Source organism: Gouania willdenowi, chromosome 24, assembly GCF_900634775.1.
Source record: "Gouania willdenowi chromosome 24, fGouWil2.1, whole genome shotgun sequence".
NCBI classification, from domain to species: domain Eukaryota; kingdom Metazoa; phylum Chordata; class Actinopteri; order Blenniiformes; family Gobiesocidae; genus Gouania; species Gouania willdenowi.
The window spans coordinates 19,590,147-19,610,018 of record NC_041066.1 but is presented as its reverse complement, the minus strand read 5'-3'; the positions used below and the strand labels follow the sequence as shown (position 1 = coordinate 19,610,018).

Below are 19,872 nucleotides of genomic sequence, written 5' to 3'. Positions count from 1 at the left end.
TTGAGCCACACTAAATAATGACTAAAAGGGAACTACAGTTCTATCTCAGAGATAAGGTTCTAAACTGTCAACATATGTATGTGTGACAATAATTAATTTTGGACTCCTAAGCATACAATTTTCCCAGATAATAAAAACAAAGACAATGTAAATGATGTAAATGCAACAAGATATTGGTAATGTGGTGCAGTGTGTGTGTGTGTGTGTGTGTGTGTGTGTGTGTGTGTGTGTGTGTGTGTGTGTGTGTGTGTGTGCATACCTTAGACCAGTGGTTCTCCATCAACACAAACTAATGATATTTTTTTACATTATTAACAAATTCTTTCACAAAACTTGATTGTGTGTCGAATAAAACTGTGGGTTTTGCTGATAAATCATATCCTTTCATTTTTTTTTCCATTTTAAAAGAATGTTTCTTCATATATTTTAACGTGTATTAAAAAAAAACAAAAAAAACACACAAATTAAAAATAAACAGCATTGAAATCTCTTTCAAAGTTGAAGAACGTTCTTGTTTTTGTCTGAAAACAGGTTCGCGACCCACTTTTGGGTTCACCCACCAGTTGATAACCTCTGCCTCATTCAGGTAATGTATTAAAACTAAGGTTCACCCTCATTCTCAAACACTCACGTCCCCTGAGATGTTTATCATAGACACAATTGTATCGGTATCTCCTGCTATAGCTTCATATACAAACTTGCACTGTTTAAACAGGACACATCCCGGATGAAAACAGCAGCACTGAGTCAACAGAAGACTTAGTGGACACTCTCTACATCAACACTGGCTCTTCTCAAATAGCTCATTATTCCTTAACAGCTTCAACTGCTCGACAAATTCCACCAGGTAACAAATATCCAAGCTGGGAGGGACATATAAGTGGCAGAAAACCATCATCTATTATTTACATTTCTATGAAAGGGTATTAATTACTAGCATAGTACAGGGTTGGGGTCAATTGTAATTGCAATTGTGTATTTGATCATGAATTGTTGCTGTTGTAATCATAACTGAATTGTAATTGAGTTCAGATAATTGATTTTGTAATTGTAATTGGCATGGAAAATCTATAGAAATTGTCGTTTATAATTGAATTAAACTCAAACGTGAGTATCCAAGTTACACCTTTATGCATACGTAGATAACAGTTATTACAATATGTTTAATTTTAGCTTTTCCCACTACCTATCAATTCTCCTGGGTATCATTTTACCTTTTTTACCTTTTTTGTTGAATTGAATTGAAATCAAGTGATGAAAAATATGAATACCAATATTTTCATTGATCTGGAATCGTAACAAGGTAACCAAGAGATGAAAAACAAATTAGATGATAGATAATATGTTTTAGTGTATTTTACAGCTGATTTAAGACATGGGTCAAAACTGACCCTTCATCATAAGAGATGCTAACAGAAAGCTAACACAAGAGGAAGGATATCTTCTATGGGCTTATTTATTGAAGGCTCAAATTGTAATTGACCTTGAGCAATTGGAGAACGTAATTGTAATTGACTGTCAACAAACTTTTTTTTATATTTATTTTAAATGTAACTGGAGTTACTGGTCACTGTAATCAGAATTGAGTTGTAATTGAACATGGTTAATTAAAGACATAATTGTAATTGAAAAATGTAATTGACGTCCCCAACCCTAGTATAGTATAAGTGTGACTCTTAGTCAGAGTAAAGACTCTTTAACAATTGAAATATTGATGTTTTAAAAAGCAACATGCTGTGCTTTGATTGGGGGAATGGTGTAAATGATGTGCTGCATCTATGGAGAACCAATCAAAGAGCTGTTGACTCTGCACAGCATGCTGATGGACACCTGTGTGCACCACACTACATCAGCTACACGTGCATATCAATCGATCAATGCTCTGGCCTGTGTGTGTGTGTGTGTGTGTGTGTGTGTGTGACAGCCACACACTCCTCACACAAAGGAGGAGCTTGTTTGGCCAGTCACGGCACAGGAAGCTTAGAAGAAGCAGGAGGAGAATGAAACGTGTGTGTATGTGTGTGTGTGTGTGTGTGTGTCTGTTTGGCTAGAAGGGGGGATTGTGCTGCTGTCTGTAATGAAAAGGATTTTTTTTAAATGCTCTTGATTTTCTGTCAGGCTACAGGGTTGGGCTCAAATTATAATTACATAATTGATAATTAATTACAATTATAGTGAATGACAATTGCAATTTTAAAAATCTGTTGCTGGCTGTCGTTATCATAATCAAATTGTAACTGAGTTTAGATCATTGACTTTGTAATTGTAAATGCCACGATAATTTAACGCTACACCGTTCTACACATATGTTGTTAATAATTATTAAAATACGTTTCATATCAAGCTTTATCACATACTGACACAAAAAAGGCTGAAACGCTCACACCAAAACTATGAAAACCTATATTTTCATTGATTAGGAAGCCTAATAAGGTAATCAATACATAGTGAAGAAATTAGATGATAGATATTTGTTTTTAGTGTATTTTACAGCTGATTTAGGACCTGTTATCATGAGAGATGCTAACAAAAAAGCTAACACAAGAGGAAGGTTAACTTTTATTAGGTTGTTTATTTCACACGACGTAATTGTGGTTAATTGTAATTGAACTTTAGTAATTGAGAACATAATTGTAATATTGTAATTTAATTGTAATGGAAAAAATGCTGGTCACTGTAATCGTAATTGAATTGTAATTGAACATTTGAACATGGGTAACTGAAAATGTAATTGTAACTAAAAAATGTAATTGACCCCAACCCTGGAATGCAGGTGATAAGGGACAGCATCACTGGATGGCTATTATGTTTCCTGGCAACAAATCTTTAATACGTAGTAATCTACAGTCTCTGTAGCCGCAGCAACCGCTGCACAAGCACAAACCTCTGGAGAACACAGGTTTCCACATTAGACGCAACAATTAACAAACACTTGAGTAAGCATTGGGCGTGAGTTGTGCAATGCTTTGTGTGTTGGTAGGTGGAGGTGCAACAGTCAGTGCTGGGATGAAGCCAGATGTTACTGGAGCTGCAGTTTCTAACAGTTTGTTATTGACCGTTGTTGACACACATGCACGGACACACTATCTTATATTTCACAGGAAACTCTTTACTAATGCTAAACATCTCACACAACGCCCCATATTAACGTGATTAAATACTAAAATGGATTTGGAAATGCAAACAAAATTAATGCTGGGGTTACGCAGAGCGTCGACACGTTACGAATGTCAAATCTATATAAGCACTTGTACTTCAGTTTCTATGAATATTTTAAGTACGCTACGGAATGTACGCTACTAACTAACCCTAACCCTAGCCTACGTTATGAACTAACTAACCCTAACTGTAACCCTAACCCACGCTATGGACTAACTAACCCTAACCCTAGCCTACGTTATGAACTAACTAACCCTAACTGAAACCCTAACCCTAGCCTATGCTATGGACTAACTAACCCTAACCCTAGCGTACGTTATAGACTAACTAACCCTAACCCTAGCCTACGTTATGGACTAACTAACCCTAACCGTAACCCTAAACCTAGCCTACGTTATAGACTAACTAACCCTAACCCTAGCCTATGTTATGGACTAACTAACCCTAACCCTAGCCTACATTATGGACTAACTAACCCTAACCCTAGCCTACGTTATGGACTAACTAACCCTAACCGTAACCCTAACCCTAGCCTACGCTATGGACTAACTAACCCTAACCCTAGCCTACGTTATGGACTAACTAACCCTAACCCTAACCCTAACTGTAACCCTAAACCTAGCCTACGTTATGAACTAACTAACCCTAACTGTAACCCTAAACCTAGCCTACGTTATGGACTAACTAACCCTAACCCTAGCCTAAGTTATGGACTAACTAACCCTAACCCTAGCCTACGCTATGGACAAACTAACCCTAACCCTAGCGTACGTTATGGACTGACTAACCCTAACCCACGTTATGGACTAACTAACCCTAACCCTAACTGTAACCCTAAACCTAGCCTACGTTATGGACTAACTAACCCTAACCCTAGCCTAAGTTATGGACTAACTAACCCTAACCCTAGCCTACGTTATGGACTAACTAACCGTAACCCTAAACAACGTTATGGACTAACTAACCCTATCTGCACGGAATGGTCACATGACTTCCGGGAACGTCATCTTTCGTACGGATAGAATGCCGGTATATGGATACGTATTACGTGCAAGGAGACACTTCCATCTTTCTATGTAAAACAAAAAGAAAATAAAATAAAAACTAGATCTCACACAGTTAAAACCAGTACAATAGTGGAGGTTATTCAGCCCTATTCCATGATTCAATTTCAATTATAAAAGTCCCGATTTGATTACAAACCGATTTCCAATTATTAAGGAATATCTACTCATTATTTGAATATTGCTGATAATTGATCTTCCATTGGACATTGGTCAGTTGCTGAATTACTTGAATTACTCTCCTTTGAGTAACACCTCACAGCACCTTCAACACTGAATACAAAAACTTTAAATATCCAAATTAGTATTACAATTTGAAAAATTTAAAAAATCGATCTTTGAAAACATAATAATTGATTCATTATCGTCAATATGAAAAAAAAAAACTAATAACATTTCCTCAACACCAATACAGCACATCTCTAATAACTTCAAATTTGTCCTTTTTTCTTCAGTGTAAATGAGTACATTTACATTGCATTTTTTTTGTTTTTTTACAGTATATAATGTTTAATCAAAAAAAGATATGACAAAACATTGACTGTTTAATTTTTATACACAAATAAAAACAACAAAGAAAAGACTGTGTATGTGTTTTCTAAAATTTTACTTTCATTCATCCATCACATTATGGACACCACTGCCTTTGACTAAATTTTAGGGCAGTTCTATTGAGCTTAGTGGTTTTTTTTTTGTTGTTTTTTGTTTTTTTAAATAAATATATTATGGAATTAAAATAAAAAAATAAATAAATGACTCATTCTAGAGCACATACAGCATTTATAGATGCGTTTTGTGCGAATATATTCACGGCATTACCACTCTATATCCATTGTTTTCTTTCTAAACACAAATCGCCAAACTGTATGCTTGGGATTCATGTTTATTGTACGGAATGTATTTATGCAGTAAACATATCTAGGCACAAATGATTAAGTGCATTGAACCATATGGACGATTCTCAGGGCAATAAATAACGCAGTCCAAGGACGAGCAATCAGATGCAGGTGTGAGAAATACACATTTTTTATGACGCAAAAATCATCACAGCTGATAAAAGTCAGCGTTAATTACACCGTACGGTACAACCTCGCCTTCTACACACTGCACATAATAACGCAGAGATAACCTCTACCTACAGAACAGGTATAAACACACACATATTCATTATTCAGAGACACTGTACAGTGGGTGAAACCGTTTTTCTTAGATATTATATTTGTACTATGTGTAATTTATTTGAGTGTATTTACCTGTTGCGGAACGATAGCGGCTCTGATAGATGTCCAGGCTAAAGATCAAGCTGTAGAAACGTAGAAGAACCAAGGGGCGGGGCTAAAATCTGCTGCTCATCAGCCAGAGTCAAGCTCGATAGAATCACGCATATTTCCGGATGTCCATCAAAATAAAACATGCAGATTTTATTTTTATTTATTTATTTTAAATATAATTTCACACGAAGGGCATCTCATAAAGCATATTTTGGGCAAATTCAAATGAATGGACACTTAAAAAATAAAATACAACCAGAGTATGGGTTTTAGGGTTCTACTCAGGTTATACTAAAACTTAAGCTGTATTATCCCTATAGTATTCCCCTTTACATGAAGTAAGCTTCATTTTATATATGTATTCCTATTGAGTTGAAAACTGTAAATATATATTAATATATTTTTAATGTATATTGCTCTATAACCAACCATCTGATGTTAAAAGCCACGTTGAAGGAATTGTTATTTGGTCCCATTGTATGAATGTTGTTTTTGTTTTGTAAATTTTTGTTATTTGTGTTGCTTTATTGTGTGATGTGTTCTAAGAAGACAATTGTATTGAGTGTGGACTCCAGGAAGAGTTGCAAAGATCCAACTAAAAAGTAAAATACACTAAAAGGTCATACCCAGAAAAAGTATGTATGTCCGGAGTTAGAGTCAAATGAAAGCATAGTTATTTATCCAACTGTATTTTTCTTGTCTTTTTTCCTTTTCGAAAAATACCGTATTGTATAGTGAGTCCATTATTGTCTCACTCCTAAAATTTAGCTCTCGACCAAACATAGGCAAATGGCGGCCCAGGGCCCACATGTGGCCCTTGGTCAAATTTTGTGTGGCCCCCAATGTAAACACACAAAATAACAGCAAAAATCTATCAAATAGCAGCACAAATCAATAAAATTCCTTTAAATACATACAAAAAAAATAAATAAATAAATAAACACACTACGCTAATTTGAAAAAAAAAAAGTTAAACATAATTTTCTTTGCTTTGACATACAACATATCAAAACATCAGACAATGGGTCCAACATGTAGCAGGCTTTCCATAAAAAACATACAAGGTTAATAAATGTTTGTGTGTATTTTCTAATTAAATATAAAACAAACACCAAACTCAGCTGGCTACTTTAGTTTATTACAGAACAAGGTCATTAACACACTTTTCGCTTTGAAGAATCACAATTTCATAAATGACTTCAAATGAAACCTTTCAAAAAATTATTAAATTACAAGTAGTGTCACATTTCATTTATTTTTGGCTAATTGAAAATTTTGAACAAAAATCCAAGTCCTTCAAAAGAAATAAACCAGCTGGTATGAAAACGAACATCAGATGAAGCCAGAAGTCTTTCATACTCTTAAAAGAAAGATTAGAACCAAATCTGACAAACTGATTAAATGTTTTAATACTTTTAGCTATCTGATAAGTAAACCATGGAGAAGTATTGTTGAATCAAACAAACTTTGAAATCTCTAGTGTTTGAAGTAAAAAACCCATCATTCCCATCCATATCAGAGGCATGTAGTCATGTGCTGGATGTTCAGAAAGCTCTGAAAAGCTGGTTTGGCATGTATCCCAGGTGTAGGAAGGACGTTTGGGCTTCTCTCTCCAAGTTGGCCAGCTCCTGGACCGTTGGAGCCAGAACATCCACGTGGCCCTTATAATTACCCCCTGAAAGCAGAGAGAAGCTCGTCAGGGTCACGGTCGCACAATAACTGCCTTTTCAAATTAGAATTTTTATTTATTATTTCATTAACGAAAACATTATGGGGTCATTTTATGTCATTTCAACAAATGTTCAGGACATCCCACGCACTTTGGTCAATTATTCCATGATTATTCAATAGGCACACTGTATATTTTCAGTTTGAGTACATTTTTGCGCTTCCTTATTTCTTCCTTTTTCAGCTTCCAATATCTCAGCAACTACATCACATAGGAAACTAAAATTTGGTATAGTAATACAGCTCCACCTACTCTCTCAGAATATACAAAAATATCTGCTATACATTCTATCTGGTGGACATGCCAGCTGCAACATGTTTCCGTAAGCAACTTAACATATGCCTCAGCTCCATGTAATTTGATCATCTTTCAACTATGTACATAAACTGTTTACATCACTAATGATTAGTCACACATACGCAATGGTTCAAAATACTTATTTTTACTATTTTAATTGGCCCATAACTGCATGTGGGAATGTAAGACAAAATCAGATTTATGTTTATATTGATAGTATAAAGGTTTCTCTTTCTTGGGATTAAAATTTTTTTTTTATTTATGAGATTTATTTTGGACCCCAACCCCCAAAAAAGATAAAATGTAGAACATGAGAAATTTGTTCATACTAAATATTATGTTTTCAAAAATAAATGTTTTTCTGATGCAATAGTTGTTATATATATTTTTATGATACTAGCAAAAAACTAATAAACAATAAATGATTATAAGACACAGAGGGAAGCTACAATGGCCTCATGTCAAAGATTTTCATTAGCCGCGAGTGGTGAAATAACCCCAAAATTTCAGTTTCCTGAGACATTGGAAGCTGAAAATGCAAAAAAAATAAAAAAAATTAACACATATCCCCCTCACTAATTGTTCATCTGATCAAACTAAAAATGTACAGCATGCCTTTTGAATAATCACGGAACAATTGATACAAATTACAGCATTTTTTGAGACTGGAGTGTGTAGGGCAATTTGTTGAAACTTTTGATTTATTCAGAAAATGTTTCATTCAAAACAGAACAGTGAGATGTACTGCACATAAAGACAAGGACAGATACAGATTAATTAAATTAATTTAAAAAAAAAAAAAGCCTAAACACACTCTCAAAAAAAAAATAAAATAAAAATCATACATACATCAAGCAAGAACAATAATAACAAATGAAATGACACTTAAAAAAAAACAAAAACCTACTGACCTGTGAGAGCCCTGCGCTTTCCGTACGTCACCTTTCCATCAAACTCGTCCACTGGGATTTTGAGGTCTGGCTCGCACTGGGTGATGGTGCACTTTAGATGCTCTTCAATATCAGACAGCAGCTGTTGGAAGACAAAAAAGGCCTGATGTTACTTTTTGGACTACATTTGGATGCACTCCAGCTTTTTGGTGCGATAACAATCAAAGTAAACCTTCCGTGAAAGCACTGAGCTGAACACCTGACACACTCTATAAACCCAGGATGACCATTTCTGCCAGGATGACAAAACACATCTGCTGATTATCAAATCACTGAATGAGAGGAGGAAAGTGTTATGTTGTGCAAAGCCACTTCTACTTAGTGCATGAACTTCAGTAATAGTGCATGTCAAGGTCAATTACATTTTCCACTTACAATTACATCTTCAATTATCCATGTTCAATTAAGACTTAATCACGATTAGAATGAGAGGCATTTTTTTCTTGTTACAATCAAAATTAATGTTTTTCCTCTGAAATGAATTACAATTGCCATACATTCTTAATTAATCAGCCTTAAATAACCGTATAAAGCTTAACATTTCCCTTGTCTTAGCTTTCTGTTAGCATTATTACCCATGCCTTAAATCAGCTGTAAAATACAAATTTTATACATATTTGTTTTTCATCTCTTTTGTTGGCGTTCACGTTTTACACAGGTTTGTGTTTAATTAAATTGTTAATGACAGTGTTTAGAACAGCGATTCTCAACCGGTGGGTCGCGACCCAAAAGTGGGTCGTGGTCTTGTACTGGGTGGGTCGTGGACAGCTGATCAACAATAATTAAACACTTAATGTCTCTCTTGTTGGATTTGTCTTTTATTTTGAAAGAAACTTTTCTTTTGACAGGCACGCTGAGAAATACATGTTGCACAGGAAAATATATTTAAAAAAAGAAAAAAACATATGTGTGTTTTCAACAGCTATTTTTTTAAATTTTTCATTTGGTTGGTTGAATAAAAAAAAAAAAGTGGGTCACGATTTAATAACCGTGGCAAAATGTGGGTCCCAGTGTGAGACCAGCTTAGAACCCCTGGTTTAGAGAATTTCCATTCCAATTACAATGTCAATTATCTAAAAACAAATACAATAGCAACACATTTTTCAAATTACAATCATAATGTCATCATATTTGTAATTAATTATCAATTATGCGATGACAATTATAATTGACCCCAACCCTGGTGTGTGTGTGTTTACCTCTTTCTCATTGTACCAGATGGTGCAGCCTCCATCATCCTTCAGTCGGGTGTTGTAGCAGCCTCTGCCACGGTTTGCACACACGTGATACCACACCTGCACACACACACACACCACACAGCATGTGAAAAACACACTCCGTTTCAATCAATCAATCAATCAATCAATCAATCAATGTGGATTTAAGCCAGTCGGACCTACCTTCTCTTTTTCCATCGCAACCAAGGAAATGGCCAATCCCATTCTGTTAATGTACGAGTACATTAATATTTAGGCAAGGCAAATTTTTATAGCCGTTTGGCAATTAGATTTGATTGATTAGAAAGTGCAACAGAAAACACTTAACAGTTTAAAAATCAATAGGAACATTAAAATCAGCAATAAAAACATTTAAAATCAGCAGTAAAAACATTAAATTAACAATAATATGATTAAAATATCCCTCTCAGTCATACACAGTAGAAAAAAAGAGGGCCTTTAACTTAAAAAATGTTCACATTGGATGCTAAATTCAGCTCTGCAGCAACATAACAACTAAAAGGAGTGTCGCCATGTTTGTTGCGAACTGAGCTCCACTATCTGACCTGTGTCCAAAGTCACTGCTAATATTTATATATCATCATTTAACACGTTTGTGCACAGAAAACACAAACAGATCAACAGGAACACTGAAGGATGTCAGCTCTGACCTCTCGGCTCTTCCGACTCTGCCGATACGATGGACGTAGTTCTGCTTCTCATCTGGCAGCGTGACATTGATCACTGCGGCAAAAAAAAAAAATCTTAAGACTGCAGGAACAGATGATGACATTCACTGGTCGAATCCAGGAGAATGCTTTTGTTTCCTACCGTGAGGAACTCCATGGATGTCAATTCCTCTGGCAGCAACATCTGTACAGATCAGCAGCCTCACTTCCTTTTTCTAAGAAAAAAAAATAAAAACAATGTCATCTGCTTCAACATCAACAAACAACATTTATTATTTGTGAGATACATTTTTTTTTTTACCTTGAAACGATCCAAGTTGTTTTTTCTCTCATTAGGCTTTCGATCGCCATGGAGACACACACATGAAAACTGGTGGTCTTTAGTGTCTGGACCTTAAAATAGCAGACATGACAGGTGGGTGGAGATTTAGCAGCTATAAAACTTAATCAGAAGCTTGCAGTATTTATCGTACCTCCACCCTGCTGAATGAAGTACTGCTCCATGTTGTCGCAGTCGATCTTGGTGCGACAGAAGATAATCGCCTGGTCCATCTTGTGCTCTTTAATGGCCCTCACAGTGTATTCACCTTTCAGTATCTTAATGGCTTCAGACCACATCTCTGAAAGGCACATTGAACTAATGAGTGGTTGAATTATTCTAATTGTGATGATGTTAAAAAAGGATATTTAAATTAAATAATTTAATTTAAATCTAATTCAATTAATCTTTTTATTAATTAAATTGGATATTTCAATTCAATGGGATTAAATCTAAGCTCAAAAAGGGATTTTCAGGTATTAAGATCAGCAAAGAAATGTCTATTAGCATTAATGGATACAATACATTTTTGGGGCTGCAAAAAATGTCTTAAAAAAGAAAAAAGTTGGACATTTAAAAATTAATCCAACTTATATTTCTATGAAACTTAAAATGACAGAACTTGACAAATATTCTCTGTGAAAATGTGCATATAAAATCAAATGTGGGTCATTTATGTATAAAGCGATGAGGGACTTTGTTAAAGCTTTATAAATCAGCTAAAGACATAGTGTAGCCCTCAGAGGGACAATAAATCAAAGATCATTTATTAAAAAATAAATTAAAAAAAGATTAAAACGCATTGCGTTGTGGGATGTGGAGTCTCATAGACGGATACATAGAAGAGTTTTACCTTAATTCTTACTGTGAATTCTTGTATTTCTTTGCCAGACGAGGAGGACAGCGATTCCCTCGACACCATTTTTGTTCCCGTGTGATTAGAATGAAGTTAAAATACTATGGGACTCCAAAGCCCAAAATTAAATATACAAAACCTTTCCGACAATGTCAATAATCTTTTTTTTTTTTTTTTTTTAGGTATTTTTTAAGGTCTGAGGCATGGAAGAGGATTAGGGCCACTGGAAAAAACAACATCCAATATTTTTTACTATTGTTAATGTTCTGAGAAAAAAAAAAGAGTCAGAAGTCTGCAAAACAAATTCAAAAAATCTGAGAAAAAAAAACATTAATTATTCAGAACATTAATAATAATAAAAACAATCAAACTTATTTTATTTTTTTTCCTAATCCTCTTCTGTAAAGAGGCCTAAACTATGTCATTATCTGATTTAAAAAAAAAAAAAAAAAAAAAAAAAAAAAAAAAAGAAGAAATGTTTCCAGCAACTTTAAGCAATATTGGATGATGTGTTGGTCAAACCTGCAGTGTTAGCCCCAGGTCTGGTGTTATCTTTGGCGTGAACTTCATCCGTCTATTGAAGAAAGAGAAACAAATGCAAAGTTTAGAGAAGAATGATGAATTTCTCACAGAATATTATAAGCTGCTTGATGTCTGCACTCGTTCTCGTGTGTGCGTGTGAAACTCACTCGTATGTGCTTCTTTCCCAGACGCTCCCACAGACGGTCATTCTTTGGATTGACGGGCACCACCACATGGTGCACGGTCTCTGGGACAGAGTCCTCGCCCTTCAGGTCCACCCAGGTGGGAAAGTGCATGATACGCTCCGACAGCTTCTTCACATCAAACGAATGCAGCGTGGCTGAACACACGATGACCTGCAGAAAAGTGAGAAAATCAGCCAACAGCACTAACAGAACCTATTCTATCAATAACACCCAAACATGGAGTCTTTACCTGTAGCCTTTTGCCATCAGATGTGACCTGAGGGATCTGATTGTGAATCCTGTTGATGAAGTCTGTGTATCCTGCTGATAAAAGGCCATCCTGGAAGCACAGCATGGAAAACACTCATTAGATTCTTCTTTAATTTAAACAAACCATGCAAAAAACTTCTGAATTTCAAACACTTACACACTCGTCCAAGACCAGAAAACGAACTTGGGACAGACTGAGTTTCCCAGTGGATATGAGATCATCTAATCTACCAGGAGTTCCCACCACAATGTCAACCTAATCAAAACACAACACACAAGAAAAATTAAAGCCAAAAGACAATTATATATATATATAAAAAAAAAAAACATTTTTCCCTTGCAGTGACAGAAGCTACGCTAACGCTAACGTACCCCTTGTTCCAGAGCAGCCATCTGATCTTTGGCTGGAACGCCACCAATCACCAGCAGCTCCCTGTGGTAAAAAGGTTTACAATTACTATACACACTGGTTTTATTATTACACAAGTCATTACAGATAATGGAAGTGAGGTCAAACATCCTGTCATCAATATTTATCCAACCAATCTGTATTCTGAATTTTTAGATACAGACAATAAATGCAGTTTTTGCAATAATGGACCAGAATCTCTTACACAATACTTTTTTTAATTACTGTATTCATTCATGTTTTTTTAAATATTTTTTTTTAAGTAAATGAATTATGTATTTGAGAAAAACAAAGTTGATTTAATTGTAAACCTGTTCATTTTCTATGGTAAATTCTACATACACAAGTGTAAATTCAACAAATCTTCTCCCCTTTTTGTAAGCTTTCTGTGTGAATTTAAAGTATATATCAAAACCTAGTCCCTTATTCATACAAAAAAAGCATCAAAACTATGACAATATATAACAATATTTTTGAAGCGGAATAATAACCGATTTACGTCTTTTTATATTTTCTTTCAATTGTGTATGCATGATTCTTGCTTGCTCATCACCTTTTTGTATCTTTATATAGTGTGCACTTCTGAATTGTTGTAAATTTGTATTTTTTTTAAAAAAAAAACACATTTACACTTGTGCAACAGCTCCACCTGTTGTTATAAAGTCTGAATTACATTTCAAAAATACAAGCACACACATGACTCAGCAGTTTAGCATTACTTCACCACAGTTGGATACATGTGTTTTTTTTTTTTTTTGCATACACAATAGTTTTTTAAACATGATGAAACCACCTTTGAGGAACCAGACCTGAGTTTGGGGTTGTCCACAAACTTCTTAAATTGCTTGACATTGTTGAGGGTTTGTTCTGCCAGTTCTTTAGACGGCTCAATAATTAAAGCTTTGGGTGCAGTCGACAAAGCCTTCACCTGACTCACTGTAGCAGTGCCTGGAAAACCCCAAAAGAAACAAAAAGCTCAGTTCTTGCAGAAAATGTACAGTCTGAAAACATATTTTTTGGGTGCGTTAAGGGGGTGTCAAACTAATTTTAGTTCAGTGGCCAAATACAAAGAAGCAGTTAATCTTAAGTGGGCCACAGATTTTAGGCGGGAACATTTGTAAAATAATCATGGCCAGAATTGAGGGTTCTTTTAACCATTTGAGATTAGAAGTGACTGCCATCATGTGATATAAGCATGGGGAAAATGTTAGCCCTGCAAATACTGTGGAGTTGCATTGAATTTGTGTATTATTTTTGAGATATAAAGCTAAGATAACTTAATTAGTTGGTAATTTACACAATAAATCACAGATTCTCTGACTTTTTTGCTTTCTGCTGTGGACCAAATTGAATGCTCTTAAGGGCCGGATTTGGCACCCAGGCCTTGAGTTTGACACGTGTGCTTTACATCATTGATGTGCGCTATGATGAGGGCGTGGCCATGCACCTGTTTGAGAGGATTTCACGCTGTGACCCTCCGGTGCCTTGTCAAAAGCAACAAAGCCACTCTTTGGGGTATATTTTAGATCTTCTCCTCCAAAGTTAAACTTCAACTCAGCATTCTGACAGATTAAATGACACAAGAGATCAGAATCAGAACATATCAGAGTTTCTCACGAGAAGATTTCCAGGACTACCTTCAGCACACAGGAGGCAAAAAATGGCTGATTCTTCAGATTTTGAGGAATGTCAAACGCCACACCGAGGTCATTACCTAAAGAAAAACAAGTAATTAGAGAATGCAGAAAAAGAAAATGTATCCAGGTCACCAAGTTGTGACATCTTCATTAATCATCATATTGCAAACGTGTGTGACTGAACCATTTTTGGAAAAGGAGATCTGGTTCTTCTCTAGATCCAGGTAGCATCCAATCGTATCATGCATGGTGAACTCCTGCATTGTAGAACATCAACAAACTCAATTCAGAATCTTGTTTGCTTTGGTATTTTCTTCACAGCGTAATGACCCTTACCTCCCCATAGCTATCAAACTGCTTGTTGTTGGATTTTTTGCCAGTGCCACCAAAACCAAAGCCGTACTTATCCGTTCCTTGTTTTAAAGGGAGAGTTTTCAGTTAGTCCACGCTTGTAAATGCTCTAAAGCTAATATGAAGAGGAGGAGGGGGAGGGCAAACCTAAGTCGAGAGCAGCTTGACTGGTAGACCAGCCCACACGGCACAGACCCTGGTCATGGCACGTAACTTCATAGTAGTACTTGCCTGAATACAAAAAAAAAAAACCCCATTGATAACATCATTTCAGCCAAATTTCAGCAAGTTTTTAAGTGGTGACACACCTTTGGTTACACCTTTAGTTGAGCGACAGCCGTGCCACTCTTTAAACTCCCTGCTTTGGCAGCACAGTCCATCTGGGCCGATAGCTGAGGAGACAGAACATTCAATAGATGGTCGAGAAAGAACAACATATGGAATGTTTCACTGCTAAAGCTAAAGCTTGCTCTTGAAGTTTAAGATTAGCTTACCAAAAGCTGCGCTGCGGTCATAAGGATTCATCTGCCAATTGTTGAAAACTGATCAAAAAAAAACAACAGCAGCAGGTCATAAAGCTGTAAAAAAAACACTGTTCGTGATGAATTAAATGGATCTTACTGGCCCCGCCCGTTTTGATGGACGCTCTGCCTTTCTTTCCCTCCTGTTGATCCTTCAAGGTCTCATAAACAATCTGAATCACTGGGATACTGAAGGCCTAAGGAGCACAGGAAACGCAAAATCAAAACTCACATCACTTCACCTTATATCTACGGGAGGAAACCTTATGGTAAAGTAGAAGGGAAATCAGAAAATATCTTGTTAAAAATGTTTAGTTTGCGGTTGAATACTTACTCCTGTTTTACCGCTACCAGTTTCTGCTGCCTGGAAATTACAAGAAAAGCTCAAATCAAGCAATGCTCAAGCAAATAACATACCTAGTGACATGTTAGGGGAGTAACGTGGATTATTGCTCGGGTTAGAATTTATTAGGAATTTTTGATCAGTTGGAAAGTGACAACGCACAGTTCATCGAGGGCAGTGGTTCCCAACCTTTTCTGGGCTGTCATCCCATTTTTATATCAGAAATTTTTTGGCAATGCCAGACATTTTTTCTTCTTTAGAAATAGTTTTTGATTGTGTTTGTTATACTGTGGTACAAATACAAAAAAGCCAAGATTAGTGCACAAAGTGACAAGATGCACAACCTCAGATATTTTTATACTTATTATACTTTTATTTATTCGAGAGTGAAACTATAAAATACAGTTGCTTGGGATTGTGTGTGGGATTTTTATTTTAAATAATAATAACTGAAATAATTTAAAGGCAGTGGCTATCCGTACGGTTGCCATATATCAATATATCGACATTCTATTTCTATGTAGTGCCCCTCATTAGCCAGTTTAGGTCACGTGACTAAGACTAAAACTAACCCTAACCCCAATCCTAAAAATTGTTACGATATAGGGTTACTAACCCTAAACCTAACCATAAGACGCTACGTACGTGTACTTCGGTAAACGTACCAATAGCACCGGGAGTTGTCCGTACAGCAACCGTACGAATAGACTTTCCAATTTAAAATTTGTACTTTAATCAGAAAAAAAAACCAATTACAAAACATTTCATGCGATCCAATTTCTATTCCAGGTGACCGACATGGTGTCACAACGCCAAGGTTGAAAAACAATGATCTAGCTCTAATATTTAGTAGGAAACAAGCATGGATCCACATGTTTGATCAATAGGAGTGTAACCTGGTGGAATTATTAAATATGCCTCTACTCTTTCATTGACAGATCACTATATTATCATATGGTACTGGGTTGCTTTTCTGTTTGTAACTGGGTTTTGACAATCTGAGCCATTTTAAGCTCCCAATTTTGTGCAAAGGCACTTTAATTAAGCAATAACATCAGCATATCATCTTGTGGGTGATGATGGGTGTCAGGTTTACCATCAGGACGTCTCCTCCACCAAGGATAAGTGGAATGGACTCTGCCTGGATGTCAGTAGGTAACCTAAAAGCCAACGGTAAAAAAATAAAATTAACTTAAAGCGTGTGATAATGTGAAAGGCTTAAAGTAAACCTGCACATTCATTGACTTACAGCCAGTCCAACTCCTCCACAGCCTGCGCGATTTCCGGCATAACACCCATTTCTGTCAATTAAATTCCACATTTAGTGTGAATAAATTCTCGCGTTTCGTACAAAAGCAAACTATAATATGACCAAAATACAATAGAATCATAAAAAAGTACACGTTTCTCACCACAAAACGCTGCCATGATTACCCTCAGGAGCGCAACCTAACCGGATGTAGCGTGTCACTCTAATTACTGTACAGCCGTGTACAGCAGACTTCAAATGACATTGGTTCCGGATTGGAATACATTTAAAAAAATATATGTTGCTCTCATTTTTAGGGGCGCTTTAATTGTTTCATGAACCTTTCAAATATATATATCTACACATGTAAAATATGTAGTCCTGGGAAGCAAATGTACTAGTGGTTTGCTGTATTTATATCTTCTATAAGCGCTTTCCCGGCACTTGTCGCTATTGTCAGGCCTGGGCTTCCGTAGAATACTGACAGCTGCGCGAAGTAAATATGGCTGAAGAAACCCTGATGGAAACCGAGGATGAGAACATTTTATACGATTTACTTGTTATTACTGAATGGCCACTAGAGACAGACACTCAGGTTAGTAACTATTTCAATTTTGCCTACTTTTATCATTTGTAGTTTCTATGGTGATGCGTTATTGAAATCAAATCACCACAAAAAGTATGTCAACTCTGTGCCTCTGCTTTGGTGCTATGGTCCAGTTCGTGTCCATTTTAATTGATGACCAGCATCGGATTTGGACGCTATTTGGAAAACTATAAGAAGCTGAAAAAAATTTGTTTCACCTGATAACGCCAAACTTGTGAGTTATGATAAATATGCATTCGCCCCTCATTCTGTATTGTTTCGCTATACGCGTTTTCCTGGTAAACATCGTTGTCACAGCTAGGCGTCAGTAGTGCTAAAAATGATATATAGCGTAATAACTTGTAGTTGTAGAATCGATATTTTGTAATAAAAATAATAATGAACATCCGACCTGACTGTGATTAAGTGTAATTAAGCAGCTGTGTCGGAAGTTGGCCCTAAATAAAATGAAAACCAATTAAATCATAACACCAAGTCAGCCGCGCAAAGCCACGTAGCACAATGACCAGTTCGGGGTCGTTTTCCGGTAACAAACGGTTCACCCTCGCTTATTGATTTCATGTCATGTATATATATTAATTTACTATAGAAAACACTTTTTAATCCGCAGCAAAAATTGATATAAATGAGAACTAAACAAGTCAATTACAAAGCTAAATTGATAAACCTGTACAAAACATGCACCCATTTGTTATTTTAAGGCTTTTTCTTTTCATTAAATTTTTTTTAGCACATCTGAAAGATTCATATTTGAGAAATAGATTTTTTTACAGAAGGGTGTATTGAAACAAAACAATACATTTTCATAATTTATTATAGACATTTATGATGGAATACCCGTTATTTTTTGTTGAATTCACTATAATTTTTAGTAGTTTACACACACCTAAGTGAGGGCATCAATACATAAAACAACATATGTGTGTTTTTGGTGTTATATATAAACACATCAAGCTTTTTGCCATTCATCTGTACCAACAGTAATGCAGGCAAAATGAGAGTTTCTGCAGGGGCCAAATAAAACATGGAAGTGTCTCCTAGTATGTAATATGTATCTACTGTATATACCGGCAGTCTATCCGTATGAAAGATGACATTGCTGGTCCTTTTCTACATAAGTGTAATGTGCCTGTGTGGCGTGTGCTATGGCACCCGACTCAATGATTCTTCTTTCCGCTGCCATGGGTTCGAATCCCACATTTGACATATATATTTTTTCATTTTAACACAGCAAATTCCACCTTTAAAAATACATATAAGAAAAAAAGATAAACATTTTAGGCTATTTCCTGGTTTATGGTTAGGGCTAAAATAAAGGCCGTGGCTATGGACACGTTACACATATCCATAGACTGCCTCTCTATGCATAGCAGCACCCCTCATTGGCCAGTTTAGATCACGTGATAGGTGCACCACGTGACTTACAGTTCCGTCAGTTGTATTTTTAGCTCATATTTATTTTTAGCTACTCCGCTAACCCTTTGATTTTAGCCCTATCCCTATTTTTGTCAGATATGTATTTTTAAAGGTGGAATTTGCCGTGTTAAATAAAAATTTCAATGTCAAACGTGGGATTCGAACCCACGTTAGCGGAAAGAAGAATCCTTAAGTGCGGCGCCTTAGACTTGGCCATGCTGACACAGTGAAAACACAGGCACATTACGCTTATGTAGAAAAGATCTGGAAACGTACCCATAGTCCTGAGGGCTATGGCTACGTTTAACGTATCTCTAGACATTTTCTAAAACAAAAGTGTTAGGTTTAGGGCTAGAATAAAAGGGGTATCGGGGTAGCTAAAAATTAACATGAGCTAAAAATAAAACTGACGGAACTGTAAGTCACATGGTGCATCTGCCACGTGACCTAAACTGGCCAATGCGATGTTGCGTACAGATAGACTGCCGGTCAATTGACACGTGTTACGTTCTGATAGCCACTGCCATAAACCATTAGACAATTATTTATTCATTTTTTTTACAAAAATACCTTGTGGCAGTTAAAAGAGACCTTGTGGACTGATGAATAATTGAAATAATGAAACTAAAAATACTAACAATAAATTAAGGTGCAGAAATGTGTACGTTGAGGATCGGCATCAAATTTGTGAAAGCTTGTAGAATTACGCTGTTGATCAATCTCGTGGTTCTGGAAGCAGTTCAAATGTCAGGAGTTTATGGACAGGGTCTGTGAGGTGTCCCTGACAATGTTCAGGATTTTTTTTGCATAC

The 19,872-nt window shown here is 36.0% G+C and overlaps 3 protein-coding genes across 5 annotated transcripts in view; 1 reads left to right on the top strand and 2 right to left on the bottom strand.

Moving 5' to 3' along the window:
- The window catches only part of LOC114457488 (intersectin-2-like), a 39,945-nt gene extending 34,371 nt beyond the window's left edge, over positions 1-5,574 (bottom strand). For all 3 annotated transcript variants that reach the window (XM_028439344.1, XM_028439345.1, XM_028439346.1), the window contains exon 1: positions 5,477-5,574. The gene's annotated coding sequence lies outside the window, so the exon portion shown is untranslated. The remainder of the gene's footprint in view (positions 1-5,476) is intronic.
- A 1,037-nt stretch (positions 5,575-6,611) lies between these two features.
- ddx1 (DEAD (Asp-Glu-Ala-Asp) box helicase 1) lies at positions 6,612-17,270 on the bottom strand. The gene is made up of 26 exons (XM_028439228.1): positions 17,202-17,270; positions 17,039-17,090; positions 16,886-16,949; positions 15,781-15,810; positions 15,547-15,643; positions 15,420-15,467; positions 15,234-15,317; positions 15,073-15,156; positions 14,911-14,987; positions 14,759-14,831; positions 14,575-14,651; positions 14,385-14,499; positions 13,747-13,885; positions 12,901-12,961; positions 12,686-12,784; positions 12,509-12,598; positions 12,241-12,429; positions 12,074-12,125; positions 10,850-10,996; positions 10,678-10,769; positions 10,519-10,591; positions 10,359-10,431; positions 9,871-9,913; positions 9,670-9,765; positions 8,432-8,552; positions 6,612-7,169 (listed from the first exon to the last, which is right to left on the bottom strand). The coding sequence occupies exons 1-26, from the start codon at positions 17,215-17,217 to the stop codon at positions 7,039-7,041; spliced, it is 2,223 nt and encodes a 740-aa protein (XP_028295029.1). The 5' UTR covers positions 17,218-17,270; the 3' UTR covers positions 6,612-7,038.
- A 264-nt stretch (positions 17,271-17,534) lies between these two features.
- nbas (NBAS subunit of NRZ tethering complex) overlaps positions 17,535-19,872 on the top strand; it is a 203,810-nt gene continuing 201,472 nt past the window's right edge. The window contains exon 1 of the mRNA XM_028439227.1: positions 17,535-17,633. Within this exon, the coding sequence (XP_028295028.1) occupies positions 17,541-17,633 (93 nt within the window). The 5' untranslated portion in view covers positions 17,535-17,540. The remainder of the gene's footprint in view (positions 17,634-19,872) is intronic.

Coding starts and splice junctions, on each gene's coding strand:
- ddx1 (XM_028439228.1), bottom strand. Junction 15,157..15,233: donor AACTAAAGGTGTAACCAAAG/GTGTGTCACCAC, acceptor TTTTGTATTCAG/GCAAGTACTACTATGAAGTT. Junction 10,997..12,073: donor ACCTGGGGCTAACACTGCAG/GTTTGACCAACA, acceptor TGTGCCTTTCAG/AGATGTGGTCTGAAGCCATT.